Source organism: Lemur catta, chromosome 2 (assembly GCF_020740605.2).
Source record: "Lemur catta isolate mLemCat1 chromosome 2, mLemCat1.pri, whole genome shotgun sequence".
Lineage (NCBI taxonomy): Eukaryota > Metazoa > Chordata > Mammalia > Primates > Lemuridae > Lemur > Lemur catta.
Genome location: NC_059129.1, coordinates 48,596,732 through 48,621,999, shown reverse-complemented (window position 1 = coordinate 48,621,999; position 25,268 = coordinate 48,596,732). Strand labels below are relative to the sequence as shown.

The window sequence follows — 25,268 nt, the reverse complement described above, 5'->3', positions numbered from 1 at the left end:
ACAATAATGTTAAGTGAAATAAACAGGTTACAAAATTGTATATACACTATCATCTTAACTATGCAACAAAACAAAGCATGGAAAAACTGGAAGGAATGTAGAGGGATTGGGAGTGATTTTTTTTCTGCTTCTTTACACCATTCTGTATGTCCCAAATTTTATTCAGTGGGCAAGCTATACTTTGATAATTAGAAAAAGTAAAGTAATACCTTTTACGTGTTCTTACCTCATCTGCAAAGGAATGGTGTTGACATCTTTCAGACTTGCCTTCTGCGCCAACCATATTCCTCTCTGAACTTCTATAGGATAGTACATCTATGAAAGCAAAACTCCTGAGAATCTTCCTGAATGGCTTAAACCATTTGTAATGGTAAATTACTTCTCTCTGCTGAGGATGCACAAATGCCAGGCACAACTATTGACTTGGATGACCCCATAGCATTCTGAAATGATGATAGACATCTGCAAATGCTCTCATCTGTGTCTCTCTCTCAGGAATAGAAGCTCTTGCCAGGAAAAGCAAAGGGAGTTGTCTCACAAGCCACTTTACTATTTATAGGTGGCACCTCATTTGCCTCCCTTTAAAAATAATTATTATTTTTTTATTATTATTTCAGCATATTATGAGGGTACAAAGTTTAGGTTACGTATATTGCCCTTTTCCCCCCAACCCTGCCCCCTGAGTCAGAGCTTCAACGTGTCCATCCCCTAGACAGTGTGCATCGCACTCATTATGTAGGTATACACCCATCCCCTCCTGCAAACAATAAAAATAAAAACAAAACAAACACACAACCACAAAAATGAAAACCTAGTGAGGAAGAGATAGCAGAAGAGCGAGGTAATAAGGTTAGTCAGGGTACAGGTTGGCAAGGGCCGGCAGAAGTTGACCCAGGCCAAGTCCCCCAGGACAGAAGAGTTATTTTTAAAATTCTGATTGTGGGTACAGAGAGGAGAGAGCTCAATCCCAGGGGTCAGCATCTTTTAGGAGAGCAGTTTGGGCTTGATGTGGGCAGGCAGGGGCAAGGGTGCCAAGCTGGTACCATCAGAGGACCTGTGTCCAGTGGGACTGAGACTCCTCCCTCCCTCTCTTCCTCCTTTTCTTCCTTCCTTCCTGGCACAGGAAAGGGAACAGTGAACAAGAAAGGTTAGCCTCTGTGGGGTTTTCACTCTATACAACACATACACACTTGTGGTTTCAGATGGTGACAGATGCTAGGAAGGATAGAAAGCAGAAAAATAGGGTAGAAAACGATTGGGGTGAGCTCAACAAGTGAGCTGTGAACTGAATAATGAGTTGATAAGCATGGAGATCCAGGTAAAGAACATCCAGACTAGAAACAAAGAGCAAGTACGAAGGCCCAAAGGCAGCAACACTTGGCATAGCTGGGAGCTGACAGGCACCTGGCAGCGAGGAGGCTTGCGCAAGCGGGGAGGGAGGGCCATAGGCAGGGACCAGCTGATGTCAGGAGGGCCTGCTTCCTGCGAGGCCAAGGAGGCTGGGGTGTGTTCAGGTTTGGAAGCCATAGAAGAGTTTAAAGCAGAAGGCTACATGATTCTGTCCTTAAAAGATCGCTTGGGGTGCTATGTAGGGAATACATTGCAGCAGAGCAAGATGGAAGCTAGCGGGGCAGTCCGGAGGCAGTCAGTTAAGGAAGGGCAACGACTAGGTTGGGAATAAGAAAGGCAGAGAAAAGCAGAGAGGTGTGGGGCATTATTTTGAAAGGATTGCTGACAGGAGCTGCTGCTAGAGATGGTATCATGTGGGGATTGAGGAGTCCTGGAAGAGACCTAGGAGTTTTTCTTGGACAGATGGTGCCATTTACTGATATGGAAACAATTAGGGGAAATGGCTGGGGTAGTGTTTGGAATGGAGTATGAAGTTAAGAGTTCTGTTTGGTGCATGTTAAGTTTGAGATGACAATCAGACATTCAGGTGGAGATTTCCAATAGACTGTTGGATATCCCAGTTTGGCCCTCAAAAAAGAGGTCATTTTGGAGCCATTTGTATATAATACGTGGTAAAGCCATGCACCTGGATGAAATCACCTGTTGAAAAAGAAGAGTTCCCAGAGCCAGCCCTACTGCACTAGGATATCTGGAGGTTGGAAAGAGAAGCCAGGAAGGTAGGGGGGAAACCAGGAGGGAGTGGCATCACAGAAAGCCAGGGGAGGAAGTGCTTCTGGCAGGAGGGAGCTGCTCAGCTGTGTCAGCTGCTGTGTATTGGGCAGGATAGACTAGGTTACGACCTGGTGATAAATTAACATGAAATCTCAGTGGCTTATAAGAAAATGTATTTCCTATTCACATTGCAGGAACAATGTGGGCCAGAGAGGTAGGAGCTCTGGTCCACAATCACCAGGAACCCAGGCTGAGGGAGACTATCTCTGGGGTGACCCCTGTCACCAGAGAGAGAGGAAAGAATTGCACAGGGACTCTTGCACTCTTTAGCCAGGAAACAACACACATCACCACTGCTCACAGCCCCCTGGCCAGCACCAGTCCCATGCACCCCCCTAACTTTATTGCTCTACCACTTACTGAGAAGACAACTAAAATTAGAACAGAAAACTGACCACTGGTTTCGAAAATATGGAGATTTCTGGGGATCTTGAAAGGATAGTTTCAGTGGAGTAGAGGGGATGAAATCTCATTGGACTGCATTGAGGAGAGAACGGGAGGTGAGGGAATTGACGGTGAGTATGGACAACTCTGTTGAGGCATTTCCATGAAAAGGGACCAGAGAAATGGAAAGATACTGGAAGGTTAATGCGGTGAAGGGGGCATATTGTTAAGAGAGTATTTTTTTCTTCCTTGAGTATCTAAATGTCCTCAAGTCTCCTCCTCTGCCCATTCCACTATAAATAGATAATCTTTTCTCCTATTCCATTGAAGAAATTAAGGCCAGGGAACATGAATGTTTTAACCTTCTATTTGGTACCTACAAATTCAAATATATTTACCTTTGACTATAACCAATTCAGCATGGATTTTAAAATAAGGCTTTGTGCTAATGGAAATAATCCAAGGGTAAAATTGTTCAGGCAAGAGAGAAGGGGTGAGAGGAGAAGGCCATGGGAGGAGTTTGGGAACCACAACCTAAGTGGAGGGGTTGGCCTTAGATAAGATAGTGGATGATGTTCTGTTGTTACCAGAAGGAAAGCCTGGACTATGGGTATACAAGAGTCCACTATAAAACATGGTGGTAGGAAGAGAAGAAGCCACTGTCCTATTGCATTTATTTTCTCAATGTGACAAGTTTGTTATACTGTGGAATGAGCCTGGCTGGTGTGGTCAGGAAACAGAGAACACTGGAGCAGTGGAGCAAGCTTGACCATTTAAGCTGCTCTCTCCCCCTACATTGCTAACCCATAATTTGCAACTACCTTAAGAATTCTCCTACTGTGTTAAAGTAGTTCTTGCACTCTGAACAGCTTGCTGCGGGTGGGTTTTTAGATGACTCATTATTACTTGTGATGATAATTATAATTCATTTTAATACTTTCACTTTTTATAGTGCATTCCACATTTATTCATTCATTCTGTCAAAGACTTAAGTAAATGATTCATAGCTTCCATATTCTGTTTTCTTTATTTTTATTGTAATATATATATATATATATATATATATATATATATATATATATATATATATACACACAGAGAGAACACTGCATTAGAGATCTATGCACACCTGAATAAGTAATGCTCTTAAGAAAAACAACTCCACTAGCAATATCTCATCCTTGCTCATCCACCACTCAGCAAAGCTTGTTTGGAATGTTTACCATACTCCAGGCAGGGACCTTGGAGCTAAAGTAGCATGCTTTGGGAGCTCATGGACCAAGGGGTGGGGGATGTGAGGAAGTGAGGTAGTCATGGAAATACTACACTGTTGCAAAGGCATTTGATAGTTCTAAAATGGAGATATGCACAAGATGCTCCCTTTTCTTGTTAATCCTTCATCATATCATTAAGAGATGCAATGTTTATCAGCTTCATTGGAGGAGCTGAGGAGCATGAGACAGCAGGCCCTGGGCCACACAGCTAGTCTTTGAAACCAGCATTAAACCCATGTCTTCTCATTCCACATCCCTCCTCGTTTCCCCAGCCACTGAACAAGAATCATGGAAGAGTAGCCTGGTATTACACTAAAGCAAATCTTCTTCAATCACTTGAGGGAAGGAGAGTGCCTGCAAGCCCGTGGAAAAAGCCAGTGGGCCTCTTCCTGGGAATACCCTGGCAAGCAGCGAACTGGTTCAAATTATGGTGTCTGGTCCCAGTGGTCACTCAAGCCAAATCCCCCCAGCAGACAAAGGAAACCCCTGAGGTCCTGCCAGTCAGTCTCCATGCTGGGCCCTATACGCGAGGGTGCCTCCCACCCCAATGGCTTTGCCACTCTGTTCCCTGTGCAGGGGTAACATCACCCCCTTTCCTCCAGCTTCTGCTCTGAAGCCCCTCTAAACCCTGCCTCCGCAGACGTTCCCTGAGAAATCCCTCTGCAACCTGCTCACTCCTCCTTTGCTCACTCACAATCGTCTACACCATCTGAACCGTGTGACCTTCAATGCAATGTCTATCACTTTCTCCTGCTTTTTAACTTAAGCTTTGACCTTCCCACACACTCAACGCTGAGCTAAATTGCACGGTCAAGGACAATATTTCTTTTATTTGTCTCCAGCTAAACATAGGAGAGGGTTGTCAATAGAATAGATACTCAGTACTTGTTAACAGATAGTCTGCTTCACCCGTTGACTCATGGCCTGAGTGAATAAACAAATGTTATGATTAAGCAATAAAATGCTTTCCAGAGAAAATGCTGTCAGAATACAGGGAGGCCAGAGGGAGAATGATGGCTGCCTGGGCCCTTCTCACCTCTTTGCGACTACTCCTGGTGGGGTGGGAGTTTACTCTCCCCCATGCTCTTAGAACCTGGACCCTGTGTCTTTATCTTCTCAGCAGCGTCCGCGCTTCCCTGACTTCAGTCCAACACAGCCATTTTAAGTGCATAAAACATTTTATTGTGGAGAGTCTTCAGAGCACAAGCTCAGTATAGAGAAAGACAATTACTGTACTTAATTGAACCTGACACAATTCACTAACCAAAAGGTCCTTAATAGCAGAGAGTCAAGGCTTCACTAAAGACCAGCCAACTCCCTTTACCTCTGACCCTTGCCCCACCCCGCAGGGGAACCAGGTGCAGCGGCTCCCCCGGGCATCTGGGGCCTTCCCCGGTTCACAGAGATCTCTGGCTCTTCTGAACTGTCGTACACACTGATGGTGTTCAGTCCGCATCCCAGCTCATAACCCTCCAAAAAGTGCCTTTTATCCTTTTCCTCTCTGACCTCCTGACCCCAAAGGTCTGACACCAGTGGTTTGCTGGTATTTGTGAGATCGTTTCTACATGAAAAATGATTTTCACTTAGCAACACAGTATGCGAAGGAACGTTTTGGACAAAGCTGAACTCAAAGAAACAGAGTAGAATAGTGGTTGCCAGGGGCTGGGGTTTGGGGAAACAAGGAGATGCTCGTCAAAGGGTACAAGCTTTCAGTTATAAGATGAGTGGGTTTGGGGGAATCTAATGCACAGCATTGTGACCATAGTTAATAATACTGTATTGTATACATGAGATTTGCTAAGTGAGTACGTATTAAGTGTTCACCACCCAAAAAACAAAACAGGTAACTATATGGGGTGATAGATGTGTTAACTAACTTGATTGTGGCAATCATTTCACGACATATACCTCTATCAGATCATCACATTATATACCTTAAATATGTACCCTTGTATTTGTCAATTATATCTCCATAAAACTGGGGGAAACATAAAGTGTGCCTTTCCACAAAAAAAAAGAAAAAGAAAGAAAAGAAAAAAAGAAAGGTTTAGAATCAGACAAACCTAGCATCAAGTTATGGCTTTGGTCCTCACTAACTATTGACTCAGAGCCACTTTTAACTTTTAAGGTTAAACTCTTTCAACCTTAATTACCCTGCCTATACAATGGGCCCAATATTGCCTAGTTGAGGAGGTCATTGTGCTAATTTAGTGAGGCAACATAAATAATGCATCCAGCACAAAGTTCTTAATGAGCATTAGCTTACCACCACCACCAACAGAGTTGTTGTGAAGATTAATTGAATTAATATTTGGAAATATGGCACAGTGCCTGTCACATGGAAGGCATAAAAAAATAAACTTTACTTCTTTTTTTGTTTTTTGCAAGAATGAACATTAGCATATCTAAACTCCGTTTTGCATTATACTCACTCCCAAGCTAGGGAAACAGAATTTTACTTAAATCCACATGTATTTCAGGGAACGGGTGTTTTTGCTACTAGGTTAGAAGGCAGTTCTTTAATCCTCTTTTTTAATGTATGAAAATAAATGAATCTAGAGTGGAATCCATTCCTAATTTAGGCATAGACAGAAAACGTGCCTCATTTTTCAGGCAATAGGGCATGTCAACAATGCGTCCGCTGCTGGCTCCGAAACACGGGCCTACATAAGAACTGAACGCGTTGAGGCAGAAGCCAGTCAACAAGATCCTGTGAACCAGGTCTTTTAGAAGTGGTCAAGGGCATCTCAGAGTCAGGGAATCCAGTGTTTTGCAGAATCTGGAACCTCTTTCTAAGCCGAAGAGGAATGCTGCCTTTTTGTTCAGTGGTGCTGTCAGTCAACTGCCCTTGAACCTGCGAAGAGGCAAGACATATCCTTCCAACCAGATTCCCAGGGTTCATCCAAATATCGGGCCTGGAGTTAGACACCAAGTCTTTTTCAGGGTTGCCACATCTATGGGCTAAAAGGTATAGAAAGGACTCAGTAGATCCAGTTTGGCCTGCCGGCAGGAGCCTCAGCATGCGGTCTTATTTAATGGAAATGTTGCTGGCTTCCAGATTCCTGAGCTGACTCCAAAACGCAGAAATGCCAACATGACCCAGGCTGCTTTCCAAGCTCAGTGCCTGTGTCTGTCCATAGGTTTCTCTAAGAGCCCGCATGGGTACTTTGTCCTGAATGAGAACACTCACAAAATAAAAACTCCAGAGATGCTAGGGAAGGAAAATGAGCATTTTCTGCAGATGATCTTGAGGACCACTGTTTAAAGGCCTTATGTTGTTACTGGAATAAGAAAGTCCCCTGAAGCAGCTGCCATTCCGTCAAGGGCTCCAGGCCAGGCCGCTCAGTTGGCACGCCAGGCCTTCCCTCACCTGCTCAGGGAAGTCCAGGGCACAGCCACAGCGGGAGGGTGAATCACATGCAGTTACCAAGACGAAAGGAAAACACAACCTGCCTCAAGCACTGCCCCCTCATTCCACCCAGCCTGCATGGTCTGCACTGCTGGGCCTGTGTGGGTTGCTGGTGGGATGTGTGACTTCTGGCACCAGGAGTCAGGAGCCCATTTGATTTGTTTAGATGTGGTGCCACCATTGGGTGGATCGTCTAAGGTTTATGTGGCTTTCCACTTCAGATTTTCCCTTCGCTCTCCTCCCTAGGGCCCCTGCCAAGCCTGCCATGCTTCAGCCTGGTCCAAGCCAGCCCTAAGAACCAACTAATTAAAGGTTCCTTTGACATCTTTCATGTGGCAACTTAGGAAACTCCAAGGCAAGTCCAAATCTGAGGACTTCAGCCCAGGTGATACCATCTGGGTTGAACACAGGCCTTTAACCCCAAAGCCTTGGGGCACTGGCCCATTTCAGAAGTTGTCAGTCAAAAGCAGGAAGTAGACTGGGTGAGTGTCCTTGGTCACCCCAAAAGATCTGATCTCTGGCTTCACATCTGCAGTCACTTTGGCCATGACTATGTGGTTTTTCCTTCCCCTCGTCCTCAGATTCCATACCCTGTGGTACCCGCCCAGCAACCCCTCAAATTGTCGCTGGGCTGCTCCGGGCCCTTTAAAGTTGACAGAACCCTGGCAGATGGCACTGCTTTCTGTGGTGACCCCCTTCACCCTAGTGGAGGAAGAACATGGGCAGAGGGCTCCTCGGGGATGCAGACGTGCTAGAGCATGACGCTGCTCCCCAGGGCGGATTATCTGCACGTCAGCTCCTCAGGCAATGGAACCGTGTGGCACAGGAATGACGACAGTAACAGCAGTAACCATTACTAAACGGCAGTTGTCGTTTAATTGGTTAGTAACCTGGAAGCATCTATTAAAGGAAGAGCTTCTGTGCCAGGGATAATCGACTGGCAGAGGCTCCCCAAAGAGTTGTGCTGAGAGCTCTGATTCTGTTATTAGTTTCCCCAGCAAGAATGCTGGGATCAGTCAGTGATGTCTTCCAGGGGAGTGAGGAAGGAAAGTGGTAACACAGGGCCTGCATATTCCACATCCATCTTTCATGTACCTCCAAAAAACTCCTCCTTCCTAAATGACAGCAAGCTCCCCGCAGTAGGGGGAGGAAGGTAAAGACAATATCTCAGTTGTCCTTGCTAATCTTTCTAGGAGATGGTCCATTTCTCTTTATAAGCTCTTTTAGCAGCTCCCCGTCCCGTGCATATATTCATCAGTGGATCCTTTGCTCTCCATACTGGAAGCTGCTGACTTGTCCTTTACCTCAGAGTCTCTGGCTGTAGCCATCTTTTCCTTTCTATGGCCCTGGGGACATCCTGTCCCAGGCACCATTCCCAGGAGTGCTGGACCACTGACCTTCCTTCTGATCCTCACATCCCTCCTGACCTTTATTTATGGTTCGTGTTACGCCTTGATAGATTCCCTTTCCTCCAGCTCTGCCTAGTCTCCCATCAGCCCATTCATTCTAACTTCTCCACACACTCAGGGATGCAATTCTCTTCTAATTATTTTTGTGAGGATATTTTTGTATATTTCACCCAATTCAACACTGAGAAATTCAGTCCAAATAGACTGTTATGTCAGATCCTATACAAGAAATGTACTCTACCCCTGCCCATTGCTTCTCATTCTTGTGTGCACTTCCATGTTCATCATATGGCTTATCAGAGCCATCCCCTTACCTTCAGTTACAAGAGCTTCCATGTTGGAGCCACAGACAGTGTAATCACCCTTCCATATGGTTCCTATAGTGACTCATCCCACTTCCCCCCGTCTTAGCACCAAATGTCCCTCACCCACCTCTGAGCCTCCTCATGCTTTTAGTGCCACACCCCATGTTCTGAACCCCCTCTCCCCGGGGAATCCACCCTCCCTCACTTCCATCACTTCCTGTTGGCTTTTTCTCCCTTCTCTTCTTCAGTCAGAGAGAACTGAGGCCCCGCATGAGTAAATGCTTCCCAAGGAAAATATATTTTTGGCTCTGACTAGGAAATCATTTTTCAGTATGAATAGCACAACTCTCCATCATTTTACTTTTGTCAATTTTTGAGCAATAGCTTAAGCAGCAGTAAGTTGTTTGGGAGCAGCCAGGAAAATAAGTTCTGGCCCACATAGTCCAGACTAAAGGAAATCAGACAGTAGGCCCAAAGGCAATAGCATAAAGTCTCCACTTCTGTTTTTCCTTTCCATTTGGTTTCCATGGGACCCTGTGTTGAGGGTGGGGAGGGCTTCCAAAAATATTGAATTGTATTCTTTAGCAAAATAAGGAACTAAATTTCAGGATGACAAAAAAGAGGGCATTAAGAAATGGGTAAGGGACCAGTGCCTAATGTTTTCAGAAACCTAACTCAATGGCTAATTTTGAAAGCCCATTGTTGTCTACCATTTATACCTAAGTACTCTTTGATCACTGTCAAAATCCAGAAGAGGTTACACCTTTGGGACTTCTAAATATTTTCCATCCAACTTACGATCCGAATTGCAATGTTGTGTTTTAGGGACTGACACTCAGAAACTACTCTCCTTTAGGTTTTGAGCGGCCCTGTGACCACAAGCTAGCAGGCTTCTCTTAGTCATTCATGTTTTCTGGGCTTCAGTGCTGGTACCTACGATTGAAATTCACTTAAAGCAAACAACTAAGAGCTAGAAAGGAGCGTGGCAAGTCGGAAGTCCTAAGGTCCTAAGCTCTGATGAGGAGCTGAGTCTGACAGACTAAACAAAGTTGGGAAGGAGGTAAAATTATGTCTGTGCAGTACCTGTTAGATAGTTGTCAATAAATTATGGAATTTTTCTTTGCCAGCCCTAAAATAGTGATACCTTTAAGAGTACAGTCACGCATCACTTAATGACTGGGATACGTTCTGAGAAATGCATCGTTAGGCAATTTCATTGTCATGCAAACATCATAGAGTGTACTTACACAAACCCAGATGGGATCGCCTACGACACACCTAGGCTATGTGGTACAGCCTACTGCTCCTCCGCTACAAACCTATACCGCACGTAGGCAATTGTAATACTGTGGTAAGTGTTTGTATCTAAACATATCTAAATATAGAAAAGGTACAGTAAAAATACAGCATAAAAGATAAAAACTAATATACCTGTACAGGGCACTTACCACGAGTGGAGCTTGCAGGACTGGAAGTTTCCCTGGGTGGGTCAATGAGTGAGTGGTGAGTGAATGTGAAGGGCTAGGATATTACTGTACACTACTGTAGACTTTATAAACACTGTACACTTAGGCTACACTACATTTATTTTAAAATTTTTCTTTCTTCAATAAATTAACTTTAACTTACTAAAACTTTTTGATTTTATAAACAGCTTAATTTTTTTAACTTTTTGACTTTCGTAATAATACTTAGCTTAAAACATACATTGTACAGCTATACAAAAATATTTTCTTTATATCCTTATTCTATAAGCTTTTTTCTATTTTTAAAACTTTTCCTTTTTTCAGTCTTTAAACTTTCTTGACAAAAACTAAGGCACAAACACACACATTATCCTGGGCCTACACAGGGCAGGATCATCAGTCTCACTGCCTTTCACCTCTACGTCTTGTCCCACTGGAAGGCTTTCGGGGGCAATAACACGCATGGAGCTGTCATCTGCTGCAATATAACACCTTCTTCTGGATGCCTCCCGGGGGACCTGCCTGAGGCTGTTTTATAGGTAACTGTTTTTAATAAGTAGAGATACATTCTAAAATGGTGATAAAAAGTATAGTATAGGAAATACATAAACCAGTAACATAGTCATTTATTATACTCAAGTGTTATGCATTGCACATAATTGTATGTGCTGTACTTTTATATGACTGGCATCACGGTAGGTTTGTTTGTACCAGCATCACCCCAAACACATGAGGAACGCATTGTACTAAGACATTATGACGGCTACAACATCAACTGGGACGACCATTGTATATTCGGTTCGTTGTTGACCTGAAACTTCATTATGCAGCACACAATTGTATTTGCATTTTTATAAAAGCTTCTTGGAGATGGAATTCATCTCTAATCGTGGGCTGTTAAGCATGGTGACATGTAGTGGGGAGAGGATGGTGTTGAATTTCTGAAATCTCGCCATGTAGATGAGCCTGCCCAGTAACGTGGCAGTGGAGGGACAGAGAGCAATGGTTCATGCTCCACTTCTCCCACAGCATCACAATATGCTATACCAAAAGGAAAAACAGTAAGCTTCTAAAACGTTCCGTCCATTCATTCATTCATTCATTCAAAAAACGTTCGATTGAGTTCCTCCTGTGTGCCAGCTACAATCCAGGTGCTGGAAATATTGCCGCAAACAAAATGGACAAAAATCCCTGCTCTCTTGGAGTTTACAAATCCTGTGATAGAAATAATAATAGAACATATTAACATATGAAGTAAACTATGCAACTAGTAAACAAAATTCATGGTTCTGTTTTTCTGTCATGCTGTGAAAAAATTCAAGGTTTTGGACAGATAGGCACTAAGAGGAGTACAATCTCACGGGTAAATCTGCAACTGCCGGGTCATTTGAGCCCGAGCACCCTGCCCTCTCCGTCAGGCATACTTTCCCTGGACAAAATGATCTCAGAGCAGAACTGACTGCCTCTAAAAGCTAGGCAGTTTTCACCCATTTATAACCATTTCTTTAACTGAGCCTCAGTTTCCTCATCTATAAAATGAAATTATTAAGAGAGCATGGAGAAGTTTAACTGAAACAACAGACAAGAAAGCATCTGCTACCATGCTTAGCATAGAGTATGTAAGAAATTTCTTTTTTAATCACCCAAAAGTTATTTCCATTGGGTGGTAGAGCCACCTATATTAATCAAGTTGCCTTTTTAATCCACACTCCCACTCTGCCCCCAACACCTGGGATCTTCTTTCACTTCTTCTCCCCCTGACACATGCTGCTCCATCCTTCAGAATCCTTCCAGCTGAAGTTCACACGCTCCCTCCTCTATGCAGCCCTCCCACACTCTCCCTGACAGCTGACCCCACCCCCCCACACCCCTCTGCCTCCCAGTTCTGGACACATGCCTTCTTGACCCCCACCTCCCCACCACCCTGCCTCCCAGTGCTGGACACACGCCTCCCTGACCCCCACCACCACCACCCTGCCTCCCAGTGATGGACACACGCCTCCCTGACCCCCCCCCTCCCCACCACCCTGCCTCCCAGTGATGGACACACGCCTCCCTGACCCCCCCCCACCACCCTGCCTCCCAGTGCTGGACACACGCCTCTCTGGCAAGCAGCAACTGCCACTGTTATTATTTGTTCACTTTCTTTCTCCCTCACTCAACTTTGAACTCTTAAAGCACAAGGATCAAAGCTTCGATCTTGTTCAATTTTATAACTTTGTCACATGGCTAGCACAGTGACTGAAATAAATAATTACTTCTTGAAAGAATAAATAAACGGGTGGTTATCTCATTAGCAAGGCGAGCTTTCTATCTTCTTTTTGCTCCACATGCCCTTTCTCTGCTGTGTTGCCCAGGCTGGTCCCTAACTCCCGGCCTCAAGAAATCCTCCCACCATGGCCTCCCAGTGTGCTGGAATGACAGATGTGAGCCACTCTGCCCGGCCCTTGCCTTGCCTCTTTGCCTTCAGACCTGGGCATCTCACCTTGGCCTCCCTGAGCAGCCACTTAGGACTCTAGCTGACAGGATTAGAGCCACCATGCTCATGTCTGTTACCTGTGATCACCACAGTCAAAGAACTCCAACTTCAGAGTACTTTCTCCTTGATAGCAGGAAGAAAACCAATGTCATGTTCCTAATGATAAGACTGTGGCACTGCAGGACCCCTAAGTGTCTTCTAAATCACCAAAAGTACTAAGTATTTCCAGTGTAACTTTCCCATATGTACTTTATTAAATTGTAAATCTTTGAAAATTGGTTATTTGTGTAGAACACACTACACTGCTGGTCCCAGATTTCATAGCAGGACCTCCAAGATTCTCTGCAAAATGATCCCAAATTCCCTGGATTTATCTCTTCTGTGCACTCCATGTCCTTTCTGCCCCCAAGGCCCAGGCCCGTGGACACCTCAGGGAAGACCCAGAGAGGTGTTCCGTTAATTGTAAGTGTTCCCAGGACCTACTGCCATGACCGTGCCATGGGCTTTAGCATGGCCCTTTCCCCAAACTCTCAGTTGAGACTGTCACCTCTATAAAAAAAGCAGCACTTGAGAGAGAAAATGTCATGAACCCTGCTCCTTCACTGCAGCTTTTGAGCCACCCCCCACCCCCCACCCTCACACCTGCTACTCCCTGGTTGGTAGAACCCTTCTCGTAACCTCCCCCGTGGAAGGCAATTTGCAGATCTCACAATCAGGTCCCAGTGTGGTCTCTGTGGAGCTTTCCTCTTGTCTAACCCTATTCCAGAGAGAGTCCTGCCCTCTACCATCTGTTACCATTTTATTAGTCAGCAAAAGGCATACGTTGTTAGAGCTGAGTATGGATCAGGTACAGGGGAGAGGTGGAGAATGAATTTCTTGGCTCCTGGTGGGCTCTGCTGATAAAAAGTGCCCCTTGTTAATGTCCCTCATGCATCAGCGCTCATCTTTTCAAGTCTCACACAAGCGGCTTCCCAGGCCTTCCCGATTCTGGAGTGTGCAAGGCAGATGTGGAGACAAAACTGAGCCATGCCCATTTGCTTCTGATTGGAAAGGGGTGAGGTGTCTTTGTGTGCCTCACCATTCAGACATTCTTCATGGTGCTATTTTTATCAACAGAATCATTAAATTGCTGTCAGATGGGCCAGTCCCATTCCTCGCCCTGAGGCTGGGTGATGGGACTCTGGGTTTATCCAGGCAAGAGGAGATGTATGTGGCCCATATGAATGCATCTGCAGAACCCTCGGCCCCACAGTGAGCCTCCCTAGCCCTGGACCGTGTTCCTATGGCAGTAAGAGCAGGCTCATCGCCACTCCCACTCCATGCCCAACCCAATTCATTTAACAGACATATGTTGAGCACCTTCTAAATGCTAGACATTGAACAAGATGCTAGGATTCACAAAAAATACCCACCTGAGAACCTTGCATTTCACAGAAAGGATTGTCGTGTGAAGTGACAGTGTCTACTGGGCTGTGCGTGCTAGGGGTGTGTTGATAAGGAGCATAGTGGAGGGAGGATTTGTCCTGCCTGGGCTTTGGGGAGAGCTCCATGGAGGTGGTGACATTCAGCCAGACCTTCAAAGATAAGTAGAGTTACTGGATGAAAACATGGGAAAACGCCTCCCAGGCAAAGGAACCTAGGGCAGAAGCATAAAAAAAAGACTGTAGATGCCTCCAAAGTCCAGCTGTGAATTTAGTTCTTGCTGACGGGTCCCAGGCACACACCTGCACTGATCCCCACCTGGGGGGTTGTCAGGAAGGGGGCCCGGTGCAGGAATGCCACCTGGCCACTCCAAGGGTCCTTGCTGTTCTGAATCTAGGTTGCAGAATTTGAACTCTGAGCAGGGCCCAGCAGTGAGTGTTGGCTTTTAGTGGCAATAGCACTGCGGGTATTGAAGTTAGACATAAACCAGGGACCCCTGCCACAGTCCTCTCATGGTTCCTGTGATTGAAAACCTCACTCCTGAGTAAGAACCGAGGCCCCTCACTAGCCACTGGAAACAAGGATGAATCATTATATAGAGACTAAGAGCAGAATTTTCTAGATTCTCTATCTTTCAGTTCAAATTATAATTTTTCTAACTAAATGCCTGGAAATTCAGGGTGAAGTTTAACAGAAAACCAAAATGGGGCACAACAGGAAAACAGGGAGAAAAGTGGCATGGAACGGTGGCGGAAAGTGCATTTGCAGATGTCCTCGGCAGTCCAGGGCTTGGCTCTCTGGTTTTCATTTCCTCCGACCAAACATTCCAAAACCCACCCTCGGCAAGTCACATGGACCTGCAGCCACAGCCCTGCAGGGTGCATGCAGCGGGTGTCGCCACAAGGGCCTGCCTGGTGGGTTGTGGCCAGCTGGAAGAGCCCGGGGCCACCTGTCTGGTCAGAGCCTGTCTGCTGAGGGCCTCTCAGAGCCAGGCCTGGCTTGGTGCTCTGCCTGGAGTGACAACGAAGTTAATAGTCTCCTGATGCTGTGACTAAGGCCATTTCCCTGTGTCTTCAAACAGGAATGAGAGAGGAAATGTCACTAGGACACCAGGAGGCTTTTGAAATCTTCAGGAGGGACCATGCTGACAGCATTACCATCGATGACAACAAGCAGATTCTGAAACAGAGGTAAGGCCACCTCGGAGAGCAGCTTGTCCTCCCACGCTTAGCCAGGCCAGCCTAGAGGAGATTTGCTACTCTGTCCTTCCCAATCTGCCCAGCCCAAGTTTTACAAGAAAGGCATGGCATTTATTCAGTTTCACGTTTAATTTTGTCCAACCTGGCACGATTCTGTCTCGTGTGTAAGCCTCATCATGCCAGTACTATTGGGGAAAGCAGCCTTAGGGCAGGGTCTGTTACTGACGGTATCAATGTGACATACAATTCTCACACCATACATCAATTGTCATCGGCCTGTGACTCTATCGATGTCTCTTACTGTTGCAAAGGCAGGCAAAGGAAATCTATGGACCAAATTACAGTCTTAGAACTGCAGGCGCTCCGGCTGTTGTGGAGAGCAGTCCTACACTCAGAGGAAACACGTGCACATCCTGTGACCCAGAGGCCTTTGGTGCGGTCTGCGGGCCAGAGTCAGAGCGGGCAGGATCATCTGCTGACATGTCAAAAAAACGCTGTGTTCCGGACCCCTTTAGAAACACTTAGAGATGTATCATTTTTTCAGCTAGTCTGTGAACTAAACACATATCCTCAAACTGTAGCAAACAGAAAGACTGCCAGATGTGTGGGTCTAGAGCTCAGAAAAAAGTGTTCTGGACTGTGATCTCTGGTATGTCACATGTGACTCTGGATCTTAGCACACAGTCGGCTTTCAAGAACTATTTGTTGAATTAAAATGAGAGCCAGGTTTGAGAGGCATATGCTTATAAATGACAATTCAAGGAAGCCTAAGGAGTAGACAGGCTCTCAGGAGAGCACGTGGAGTGCAGAGTCCTAGAGGGAAACCCCTAGGGGGGAAGCCTTTCCAGGGAAGGAGGAGGGAGAGGTGGCCATGACGGAGACTGAGGAGAAGCAGAGAGAGAAGAGTGGGAGAACCAGGAGGAAATCACGTCCCAAGAGCCAAGAAGAGAGACATCTCCGAGAAGAAGCAGCTTGTCAGTGGTGCCAGATGCTACAAAGAAATGAGCAGGAGGGAGCTGGGAAGTGCACATGGACTTGGCAGCTAGAACACTATCGGTTGGATGTGGGACATGAAGGAGCAAGTTGGAAGAACTTGGGGGAGCAGAGAAGGTGGGGACAATGCATTTGAAAAGTTTGTGATAGGTGAAAAACCTTTTTTAAAAGAATAAAGGGAGTTAGCTTAAGGAGAAGGGAAGTTGGGCCGGGCGCAGTGGCTCACGCCTGTAATCCTAGCACTCTGGGAGGCCGAGGCGGGTGGATCGCTCAAGGTCAGAAGTTCCAGACCAGCCTGAGCAAGAGCAAGACCCTGTCTCTACTAAAAATAGAAACAAATTATCTGGCCAGCTAAAAATATGTACAGAAAAAATTAGCCAGGCATGGTGGCACATGCCTGTAGTCCCAGCTACTCAGGAGGCTGAGGCAGTAGGATTGCTTAAGCCCAGGAGTTTGAGGTTGCTGTGAGCTAGGCTGATGCCACGGCACTCACTCTAGCCCTGGGCAATAGAGCGAGACTCTGTTTGAAAAAAAAAAAAGGAGAAGGGAAGTTGGTTTCAGGATGGGAAATAATTGGCCAAGATTATATACCACAGAAGCAAGCCAGTATAAGAGAGAGGTGGAGAAACAAGGGGAAAAGCTGACACAGAATCTTCTGGAAGACAGGTGGGGAGAGAATCAGGGGCTCAGTGGGAGGTTAGCCCTGAAAGGAAACATGAATGGAAAAACAAATCACAATGGCTGACGCTGTGCATTTAGAAGTGAAGGGAGAAAACTGAAGGTGACCTCTCTTTTTTGCGTGAAAAAGAAGTTGAGGTAGAAGGGACTTAAGGATCGGGATGAAGGTTTAATGCAGCTGCCACAGGGAATAGAGAGAAGGCAGAACGGGAGAAGAAGGAAAGGCCTTGAGGGTTGAGGGCCCCACCCGGGCTCAGAATGGCTTTGACGCTTCAGCAGGGGCAGATCCGAGATCACCTCGGGAATCCAGTGAGTACAGCTGCTCTGCAGAGCAGCTCAACCCTCCTTAGCCAAAAGAAATATGTGCAGCCCCTTGGGACCCAGCAAGTCCACTTCTGAGTGTATTTCCCAGGAAGTTCCCCTGCGAGTTCGTAAGGGGACTTACAGGAGGCTGCTCACAGCAACAGTGTTTGCTGGGTGTCCACGATGGGGGGAGTGGACAGGCAAAGCAGTGAGGAGCCCCGTGGAGCAGGCAGCAGGTGGGAGTGAGGGGTTGGAAGTGTGCGTGCCAGCAAGGACAGAGCGTAAGGGCACAGCACAGGATAAGGGCACGTCGCCCATGTAAATTACAAATAGATGCCCATAAAGCAAACAAAAATATACATAAACAGTACTATAGCGTACTTTATAAGAATGGGCGCAGGACAGGGGGATAAAAAGGAATGATTGAGTAAATGAATACAAGGGAGTGGGAGAGAAAATAGAGTGAACCTAGTGAAGTTGAGGACCGTCTCCCTAGAAAAGTAGATACATGCACATTTGCACAAACTGTAGCATGTCAATTCCGAGGGTTCCAGAGGCCTTCTACTGCTTGTCCGTGTTGAAGCCATGTATTTTTAATATGGTCTGTTGGAGGTGTTAGAGCAAGATACCTTATTTGTTTGAAAATAAGCACGTCAAGCTCTATGACAGCTGCCGCATCCAATAGACTTCCAAAGAGCCTTCAGCCACGTCTATACTGGAGGTTTCTTACCCTACACCAGGGGCTCATATCCCTGGCTTCTTATTAAAATGACCCACGGAGCTTTTAAAAGCTCCCAAAGCCTGGGCCCAGCTCCCCAGACAGTCTAATTTGATTAGGTGGGGACTGAGCATCCCTTTTTAAAAAGCAGATCCCAGTAGCAACCAAGTTTGAAAACCACTGGCTCAGTGTCCAGAGACCTTGAGACCCAGAACCTCTGAGGTAGGATCCCCACAACACTACAGGTTAAACAAATGACCAAGGGATTCTTTTGCACACTCAAGTTGAAGAACCACGGTCTTAGGGAGAACATAATATTTCATCTTTCTTACTGTCAAATTGGCACAGTTCCTGGGTCTGGTTTGTAGCCCGAGTTCAGGTCTGTTTCCAACGGGGAGTTTCGGGCGGGGTGGGGGGCGGTGGTGAGATGAGGATGTTGTGGTCTTTTGAAGCCTTCTAATACAGAGCTCACTTAACTCTAGTACGGCCGAGTTCTGACAACGCTTGTGACAAATGTGCTTTTGGGTTTAAACATATCTACGTTAGGCAGGATGGGCTGGCAACACTGATGATCCTGTCTTCCATGTGGCCATAGTACAAGGAAATTAATGAAACCTACACAAAGCTTTCCTCTGAAAGGAGGTTTTCCCAGCAGTAAATCAGTCTTCTTAAATCAAATGAAAAGTCAGGAGACCAGCCCACATTTTAAAAAATTTCTACATCTGTTTAATGTTACTGTAATACCAATCCTGAAAGGACTGTTTCAATCTCAGGATTGGAGCTCTTATTTGCATTCATGGAGGTTATTCAATTATTATTAATAGATATTACATGTTCATAACTGCTTAAGGCAAGGGACTAAGAAATATGTTTTTGTCTGAGAACAAATAGCTGCACAACCAGTGTCCCAACAGCAGACATCAAAATAAGGCCCCACAGGTGCTCATGGGGGTGATCTCCATGTCGCCCTTAATGCCCTTCCAGTGACTCTGACCCCTTTCACACATTTGTGCCCCTTCCCTCTAGGGAGGGACAGGGAGAACCCGCCCAGTCCCAGGAGCACAGGCACGGACCAGAGGGGCTTGATCGGGACGGCGTTCAATTACCGCTTCCTACCTCTGCGCTAAGTCTCTGCTTTCTAATAGCCCCCAGCAACCAGGACCCACCCACCTAGCCTCCCATTTTACTCTCGCTTCTCACATCAGGTAACTCTGTGGTCTGATGGTTCTGGTGTTGTGACATCATGTTGGCAATGTGCCACGAAAGAAGGGCTGGAATGAGTTACCCCCACACAAAAGCCTTGGGTGAGTTCAGCCTCTCTAGCACATAGCAAATAGGTTCGAAGCCCAGACAGAGGGATTATTGGTGAGCTGCAATCCTTTCTGACTCCCTCAGCTCCCCCAGAGCACAAGAATTGATGTAGGGTTGCAAGAGGGGACAATGAGTGGCTCGTACATTCCATGTTACTTAACAGAAGGGGTTTTATTTCCCCATTTTATCTACACCCTTTGCTGCCCCCACATGGAATCTTCAGCATCTCTAAGCTCTGGCCCCCACTGGAGGAAGTTGTGCTGCCCGTCTGTGACAACAGAAATAAGATGTCGGCACAGTAATAGGATGTTTTCCCTTCGATGAACTAGCGCATGTGAACCAATTCTTAAGCTAGATTTTTCAGTAGAGGACAATTGCAATTCAAAATCACTACATTTTCCAGGTGTGACTCATCCTCATAGTATATAATAATATGAAGAGAGGCTGGAAACCCCATGCTTGGCAAATACTAGTGCCCAGGCACTGCTAGCTAACTTTCTTTTGTGTCAAATCTTTCATAGAAATTGAATCTCTCAGTCACAGAGTTCCATTAAATAACAAAGAAAGAAATAAATGGGGAGATTAACTGCAACTGGAAACGGAGGTGTTGATAATGTGAATAGAACAAAGAAAATTGCCCCTTAACTCAGTTGGATCCTTCTGACATAGAATAGAACAAGAATCTAAAACCAGCAGGAAAACTGGACCAAGGGTGGAGAGAAATCTTGTGGCACCATCTGGAAGTAACGCCCATAACAAATAGGAGTTCCCTGGTTCCTATTAGACTTCAATTTTGACCTTTATTATTTTTCCATTTGTTTTTTGTATTTACACCTTGTCTGCTGAACTAGAATTATAAACTCTGAGAGTAGAGATTAGATTAGAATCTTGTCAGCCTCCCCATAATTTTTAAAACAATGCTGGCTACAAAAGGGGTTGTCAAAAAACACTTTTTTGTTCGAGAATGACAATTAGAAATTGACTTTGAGAAACCTTAGCAGCCAAGAAAACTGTTTGAGAATACTTCCAGCTTCCTAGAAGCATGAGAATGCAGCAGCAGGCTTCATGAGGGTCAGGGAAGGAGCTGCTCGACAGGAGACCAGAGCGCAGCCATCCTGCTGGGAGGAGGAGATGACACAGAAAAGGGAGGTTGGCTCTGTGGCCACACCAGCCTGAACACGCCCCATCTCGTCTGATCTTGGAAGCTAAGCAGGGTCAAGCCTCGTTAGTACTTGGATGGGAGAAGAGGAATATTGGTGTTTAAATAAAGGGGTAAGGGGAATGAAAGGTGGATCTTCATCCCAATACAATGGAGGCAGCCAAGGTACACGTACAGGTTTACAGAGGGAGGAAATGTCAAAATATAGGCCCGGTCTCCTGTCCTCCTCTCGGACGGAAAAGAGTACTGGATGTTCATGCTATGAAAAATCAGCATATTAAGTTAGTCACTCTAGACAAGAACTCTAGGAAAGATATTGTAGGAGCAACATATTTTTCCCACTGGCCTGAAGAAGCACTTTCAGCTGACGTGTCAGGGAACATGAGTGCGGAGGCTCTTGGGGCCTGAGTGGCTGATGAACATCAGCTCCTCTCTTTGGCTCGTAGGTTAAAGCAGCTGTTGCCCCTTCCTTAGTGAATTGTGTGGGGTTCTAACTGCCCTGGGGCAGAGCCACATGCTTGCCCGGTGATGACGAATATCTCTGTCTGACGCTTACCAAGGACAGGATGGGATTCCTTCAGGAACTGGTCTTGGACATTACATGGGATTCTACCTTAATTTCCCCGAACTTTTCATTCCCGCTGAAGGTGGGAAACTTGGCAACTGTCTGGAGGGTCTTTGACCATTGCCCATTCTAATCCTTTGGTTTGCTGAGACAAACTATCATCTGCAGTTACTGCTTCCAACACGCAATCCCACCTCACAGTTCAGCACATCACCACGGGGTTCCTACACGGCCTAGCAGTGCTCGTAATTCACACGCACACAGCACTTTTGCCTGTAGGAGCTTTCCACATCAACCCAGCCCTGACAGGCGTCTCATCCTAATCTTAGAAATGAGGACTCTGAGCCCCAGCTGCAAAGAGGTGGAGGAGGCACTGGACCCACGTCTTCTGACTCCCAGCCCAGTGCTCCTCCCTTGCACAAGCTGCCTTTGCAACATGCTTGCTCACATACTTATCTTCTTTTATTCTGCAAATATTTACGGAATGCATACTAGGTACGATCCCCTGTTCTAAACCCCAGGGATGTAAGAGTGAATTAAATAGATGTGGACGCTGTCCTCATGGAGTTTATGATATTGAAAGAGAAACAAACACATGAACAGGTAATTTGCATGTAGTATGCTAGCTGCCTGTGATGACGGAAGTGCAGGGTGCCGTGGAGCACGTGGGGACATTACCCACTGCAGACTTGAGTGGTCCTGGAGCATCTGGGGACATTACCCACTGCAGACTTGCGTGGCCCTGGAGCATGTGGGGACATTACCCACTGCAGACTTGAGTGGTCCTGGAGCATCTGGGGACATTACCCACTGCAGACTTGCGTGGCCCTGGAGCATGTGGGGACATTACCCACTGCAGCCTTGCATGGTCCTGGAGCATGTGGGGACATTACCCACTGCAGACTTGAGTGGTCCTGGAGCATCTGGGGACATTACCCACTGCAGACTTGCGTGGCCCTGGAGCATGTGGGGACATTACCCACTGCAGACTTGCGTGGTCCTCGAGAGCTATCCGGAGGCAGAAACTGAGGGGTTAGGTAGCAGTTAGCCAGATGAAGATAGAGGCTCTGAGCAAAGGGAGTGTCCCCGGGGTAAGAGGGAGCGTGACACCTGGTGGAACTGGCTAGCCTGCAAAGGTGGGCGGATGTAAGAGAAGCTGGAGAAGGCAGCAGCTGCAAAAGCATGAAGAGTCCACGTTGCCCTATTGAGGAATTTGGACTTTCTCCTGAGGTCACTGGGGAGCCCCTGAGGAGTTTTAAGCAGGCGAGTAACAGGATCAAGCCTGCATTTATGAAGCACCACTCAGGCTAGAATGTGGGGACCAGCCTGAAGGCAGGTAGCGTGAATGCAGTGGTTGCAATCATCTGCAAGAGGGAGGGCAGCGCTCTGCTGGAGGGCAGCTGGGGTAGGAATGAAGCTGAGTGGAACGCGGTGCAAGACAATGAGGAGAGAGTGGCTGAGACGCCGGGACTGAGTGCAGGGCTGATGGAGAGAGGGGCAAGGCATGATGTGCAGGTGACCAGCATGAGCCATGGGTGAGCCATGGTGCCGTGCACTGAGAGAGGAACAGCAGGAGGAACAGAGGCTGTGGTCAACCCTCTCTGAACAGGTGTTCAGGGGAGGTGATCCATTCTCAGTGGACACAGTGAATTTTAGTTGTCTGCAGGGCATCAAACAGGCCACTGAATTCTTGGGCCAGGAACTAAAGCAGGGCTGAGACAGAGATATGAGAGGTATCAGTAGAGACAGCAAAGAAGACACTGGCATGAAGAAATGCCTTGAGTGAGTAGGTAAAGTGAGGAGAAGGCCTAAGACAAAACCCTGAGGATTACCTCCATCAAGGAACAGCTGCAGAAGAGTCTGCAAAGGAGAGCAAGAAGGAGCTGCCAGACAGAGAGCCAAAAAGACAGGAGAGCTGGGGGCCATGGAAGCCAATGACAGAGCGCTTCCCTGGTGTCTGCAAGTACCTGCCTCACATGTCACACAGGGAGGGCTGGGTGTCGTGGAAAGCCAGGCCACTGCGTTCCTTACCCTTCCAAGCCCAGTCCTTGCCCCAACCTGGAGATACTTCTGGGCAGGTGGACACAGCAGCCTGCCAGCATCCACACTGGGACTGCACCCAGCTGTGCACACTCCCGACAGTGAGCCACACCACTAGTGACACCCTGATAGGAATGCTGTGGCACCACTAGTAAGACACCCTTGGGGGCTCATGGTTGGTCCTGGCTGAGGCAGGGATCCTTCCCCCAGCCCCTCCCCAAGGTGCAGCCTTGCCCACATAGACCACACCTCCTCGACAGTGAGCAGCAGCTCAGGGTGTTGTCTGGGGTACAACGTGCCCTGGGAAAAGTCAGCATAGCGTCAACCACCTTGGACAGAGCTTGGCGCCCTGAGCCATCTCATCAAGGGGGATGCGCCCCTTACAGAAGCCAGGAGTCAGGAAGCTCCCCCAGCAAAGTCCACAGGAGCAGAACTGGGCCTGGGGAAGACAGGAAGGGAGGGCATGGGGAATGAGGGAGACTTGGGCTGGCTGGGGAGGTGCGGAGACACAGGCAGGCCAGGCAGGACACGGCAGAACTGGTGGGGTCACCCTCTTTCTCACTTCTTTTCTAGCCTCCTGCTTTGTCTTCTCATCCCTCCCACGTCCCTTGACACTTTGCCTTTCCCTCTCCTCCCTCAGGGTTGGCCTTTTCGGAGTCTGTCTTGACAACCAGGCATCAGAAACACATGTGGGTGGGGTGGCCTGGAGTGGTGACAACTTCCAGAGCGAAGGGAAAATGGTCTCATGAAGATGGCACAGCCCTCAGACCACACCGCTCCAGTGGGAAAGCCCTTTTTAGCTAAAGAGACTCGAACAACTCGTGGCTTCCCCACGGTTTCTGCCTGCTCCGGCCTGGGGCGGCTCTGCAGAGAGGGTTGACCACAGCACCAGCAGGTCCCTCAGCCAGGCCCCTGTGGACATCTGGGTACTGCCAAGGCTGGGGGACTCCATCCCAGGCTTGTGGGGCTTTTCTGGGCAGCGCTACAGTGGAAACTGGCTCTTCTGTTTATAGTATTTCCCTTCTATCTGTATTCTGGTTTTCTACAATAGTGACAGGAATTTCAGCAGTTTTGCAGCTTTACTCTTGTATTTTCCTTATTCCAAAGAGTCTAAAGCTTCCAGAACTCTATGGAAGGGGCAGTAAGAGGAGTCATTCACTGAGCAATGTGTGACTGTCAAATCCTGTTAAATCTGGGGGTGGATATAGCAGTGATCAAACAGTCCTAGTCCCTCCTTTGGCAGAACATAGAGGGTGAAGATGGTCCTCGTCTTCGGAATGGCCTGAACCAAAGCTCAGATTACGCCTGCGCAGCAGCAAAGGCCGTCTGAGCTGATGCCCAAGCACAGTGACCTACGCAGCACACAAATGTTCAAATTGCAGCAAATAGAACTGTACTTCTCTCCAGAAGGTGACAGGACCTCTCTGAAGAGAGGACATACATAATCTACAATGAGCCTGAACAGCCTCAATAAGGGAGCCAAGGTGGAGTCGCAAGAAACCTAACTTGGAGAGAAAATTTAGTCCCTTTCCCTGGAAACTTCCTGTCTACAGTTCCAGGCCAAGCAGACAGGCTCAAAAAATAGCAACGACGTAATTCACACTTCTTTTCCTTCAGGCACAGAGCAGTCGTGGCACTCTGGCCTTTGCTTATGTTGTTCCCCTGCCTGGAATGCCCTCCTCTCCCCATTTCCTCTAACAAAATCCTATGCAACTGAAGTATGTAGGGATGAAACAATATGACATGTGGGATTTGCTGGGATCCAGCAAGATTTGGAAGGGGGGATAGTGGGAAGAGGAGAGGGGAGAGAGCAGACAGTTAAAATTCAATTGGACAATTAATAAAATATGATGGTAGGTATTTGGGTTCATTCTACTATTCTCTCTGTTTTATGTATATTTGGAAATTTCCCTAATAAAAGATTTTGTAGAAACTCCTATGCATCCACAAAACCCAGGTCAATCCTGCCTTGT

The 25,268-nt window shown here is 46.9% G+C and overlaps 1 protein-coding gene across 2 annotated transcripts in view; it reads left to right on the top strand.

Moving 5' to 3' along the window:
- Positions 1 to 25,268, top strand: part of KIF6 (kinesin family member 6) — a 367,880-nt gene that overhangs the window by 259,603 nt on the left and 83,009 nt on the right. For both annotated transcript variants that reach the window (XM_045543626.1, XM_045543625.1), the window contains one exon: positions 15,411 to 15,519. In XM_045543626.1, coding sequence (XP_045399582.1) covers positions 15,411 to 15,519 — 109 coding nt within the window. The remainder of the gene's footprint in view (positions 1 to 15,410; positions 15,520 to 25,268) is intronic.